Raw genomic sequence first — 3,460 nt, forward strand, 5'->3', positions numbered from 1 at the left:
TATGAATTAATGAGTCTTCAGGTGTGGTACACCGGAACATGGGTAGTATTGTATTGTAACAAGTTACAGCTAACTATATGCATATCCTGTGCATGTCAGGAGTTAAACATAAGGTTAATCACCTGTTATGAAGGACACTTTGGTTAAGTCAAAGGAATAGAGAACATAAAGTGAAATATGATTAGCTGCTCATCCCATCCACTCATATTTTCTCTTCCTGCTGGAGAGATGATCCAGTGTTCATTTTGTTAAAAGCTTTCTCTGACTGCACTACAATGAATTCATGATTTTGTGCACACACACACACACACACACACACACACACACACACACACACACACACACACACACACACACACCCCCCGAAGTCTATCAAACAATGTAACAACATCATATCATTCAGTTTTACTATTGCAATGTAGTATATTCAGAGTTCACCTTTTAGTTTAGAGGTTCAACCATAATAAAGGTTATGCCACAAAATGGAAAACATACTGTTCATTAACATTTAAATGACCTGCATCATTTCTCAGTCATGCTGACTGTTTCTTTGGTGTTTCTGTGAATTGTGGGAGTGCATTATCTCTTTTCCTCTTACAAAAGATTCTGTGTAGCCTCTGCAAAAGGAAGTAATACAGGTGGCAATAAAGGAAGCACTGAAGCACTTTTCCACAGTACTTAGAGAATGTGAATTTTCTTATTAAGACTGCCATTAAAATACTCCAGGGTCACTTTACAGTCACTTGACTGGAGAACCAGAAGAAAACCTGACTACTGACCACATGTGTAAACACAGCTTATGATCTCCTGAAAAGGTTACCTGTCGTCTGAGCTCTCTCTCCTTGGCGAGCTCTCTGTCCCAGCTGATCAGCTGCATTCGCTCTCTGGCTGACAGGTTGAAGAATATGTCGTAGACCTCATAAAGTGCAGCGCGCAGCTGGAGGAGCAAACAATTACAGAGCGGACGATGGCTTCAATGAATGCGTGCAGTCACAGTAACTGTTGTGGTAACTGCTAATGGAGCGAGTAATTGTTGAGTTGACGGTGTGCAGGAGAGCAGAGAGGTTAACAGATGTGTTTACAACATTTATACCTGCAGTGTGACTCTCTCCTCCAGTAAGAGGTCCTGTTTGTTGCAGAGCTGAGTGCTCTGCTGCCGGAGGGCCTGCAGGAACTGCTGTGTGTCCTAAATGAGCAAAAGCACACACACAGCAAAGATTGCGCTGTTATTTAGTTATATTTATCATGAATATTATGTTTGCACAGAGACAAACTGAATGGTGAAATCTGTCAAATAGATATTTAAAATATTCATGGATTTACGATTAAATTAAAGTACAAAAAACAAAAAACGCTGCCAGCACCTGCTGGTTTACATGTTATTTAGTAAAAATTTAAATTTCACCAAAATTAAGAACACAGTTGCTACAGCTGCTGAAGATACCCCCAATTTTTTTTTCTTCTACTCAAATATCAAACATGGATGGTATAATAATCCCTCAGTCCATTTGAGGGTTGTTTTTACAAACAAATGTAAGACATTGAAGACTTCACTGCAACATTCACACTTTTCAAAGGCATCCAGTGGCTGTGACTGGACTTCTGGTGGTTGCGTTTTGTTATGGTATAAAAGACAAGATGTTGCCAGCAACACTGTGTTCATGTGTGTTGGTTAATCTTATGCTTAACCCACTACCAGTGTTTTAGCCTGTCCAGATGATCAGATTCATCTGTCACTATTAAAAAACAAACGAACGCAAAAACCTCATAAGTGATGGAAAATATTTGTTTAACGCGACCCCTGATTGAGGAAGTCTCTGTTTTAGACTGTATGCTGCACTGTCAAGGACTCCAGGAAGGATCGCAGCTGCATGGCTGTAGCTAAAGGGTATCCTAATAAATTAAATTAGGCACAGCTGTACACATCTGCACACAAGCAGAGCTCATTTAATGACAATAAGAGCATGTGCTGCAAGAAACAGACGTGTCGCTGCTGTCTCCACTCACCCTGACGGTGCGCACCAGCTGTGTCACTCTCTCCGTCCTCAGCAACCTGCGAGTTAGAAAACCCTTCACAGCCGCTGCCAGCAGGGGGCGGTAGTGCTGCGAGCTGGAAGGCTGAGGAAGAGGAGAAAGAAGGGAAAACGAGTGATGAGAGAGGGGTGAATAATGAGAACCAGAGGGGAGGAGAGAGGAGAATGCTAATTCCATCAGTGACAACCAATTAATTTCCCACGCAGCTTCTCAAGGTCTTTTGGTTGGCATCTGTTTAGTGCATCAACGCAAGTGGACTCGTGGCTCATCATTATAATAGAGAATAATAAGCAGAATAATAAGCAGCTGATGTGCCATCACTCACTTGTTGATTCAAGAGCGGTTGCATTAAAAAGACATGTTTGTTGAACAAATGTACTTCTACTGAAGCTGAACTGCTGTGCGGGGAGACGTATAAAAGCACAATAACAGATAAAAAGGGATGCTGATGAGGATTAAGACATGTGGGGGGTGGAGTGTGTTTTACATGAGCGTGTCAGCCAACTGGTGATGACTAAAAATCCTTCAGATAAAAGGGTGAGCAGGGCAAGCTTTCTGCATCACCCACATGAGTGGACAAAAATTACGGTAATACCTGAGAGAGGGTAGAAAAGGTCAACGTGTCCCCAAGACGTGAGCCTGACATGGAGCAGGGGAAGGACACGCTCTGAAGGAGACGATAACGGACTGCCAGCGCCTGAGAGACAGAGAGACACATACGGAATAAGAGGAAAAGTTCATGTGTATGTGAGTGCACATTTGGGAGCAGGCAAGGTTGGAAAATATTGAATTGGAAAGGACAGCAAATGAGGCAGGAGAAAGAAATTAATTGAGGGTAGAGACGAAGAGACAGAAGGGGGAGAGATGGGGCACAGAGGTAAGAGGGATGAGATGAGCAGCAGAGCAGAGGGATGACCAGGATGATGAGACGAGAGAGATGGAGGAAATTAATACAGCCAGAGAGTAAAAACAATGTTGGTGGAGGTATAAAACAAAACAAAAAGTGGGATCAGAGGAGAGAGGAGGTAAAAAAAAAAAAAAGGAGGGAGGAGAAGGCAAAGGGACCATTAGCGGTGGCACTCAGCGGGACGATCTGGCACTTAACCACAGACGCTCATGAATTAAACAAATTATCCTTTCCTTTTCTGTGTCAATTCCCTCGATCCCCTCCACCCGCTACCAGAGAGTCCAGCAGACAGCTCGCTCTCATCACAGCGCAGATGATGAAAGGACGGAGGGGAGTCAAAAAGAAGTCTTTTTATGAAACAGCTTATGTTAATTATATTGTTGTTAAGGATACATAAATTAAACAGAGCCTGTGATTAACAGGGCAAGGACACGGGCCAAGAACAAACACAGACACAAGCTGAAGAAACAGGAACCGGTTGCCAGAGAACAGCAGGCGTCCTTGAAGTCTTGCATGCGC

General features: G+C 43.0%; 1 protein-coding gene across 1 annotated transcript in view; it reads right to left on the bottom strand.

Annotated features, from left to right (window-relative positions):
• Positions 1 to 445: 445 nt before the first annotated feature.
• The window catches only part of cp110 (centriolar coiled-coil protein 110), an 11,038-nt gene continuing 8,023 nt past the window's right edge, over positions 446 to 3,460 (bottom strand). The window contains exons 5-8 of the mRNA XM_013911517.1: positions 2,630 to 2,731; positions 2,008 to 2,118; positions 1,094 to 1,186; positions 446 to 937 (exon numbers count right to left, since the gene is read on the bottom strand). Of these exons, the coding sequence (XP_013766971.1) occupies positions 740 to 937; positions 1,094 to 1,186; positions 2,008 to 2,118; positions 2,630 to 2,731 (504 nt within the window). The 3' untranslated portion in view covers positions 446 to 739. The remainder of the gene's footprint in view (positions 938 to 1,093; positions 1,187 to 2,007; positions 2,119 to 2,629; positions 2,732 to 3,460) is intronic.

The sequence above is a fragment of the Pundamilia nyererei genome, unplaced genomic scaffold, assembly GCF_000239375.1.
Source record: "Pundamilia nyererei isolate P.nyererei 1_Seehausen unplaced genomic scaffold, PunNye1.0 scaffold00065, whole genome shotgun sequence".
Lineage (NCBI taxonomy): Eukaryota > Metazoa > Chordata > Actinopteri > Cichliformes > Cichlidae > Pundamilia > Pundamilia nyererei.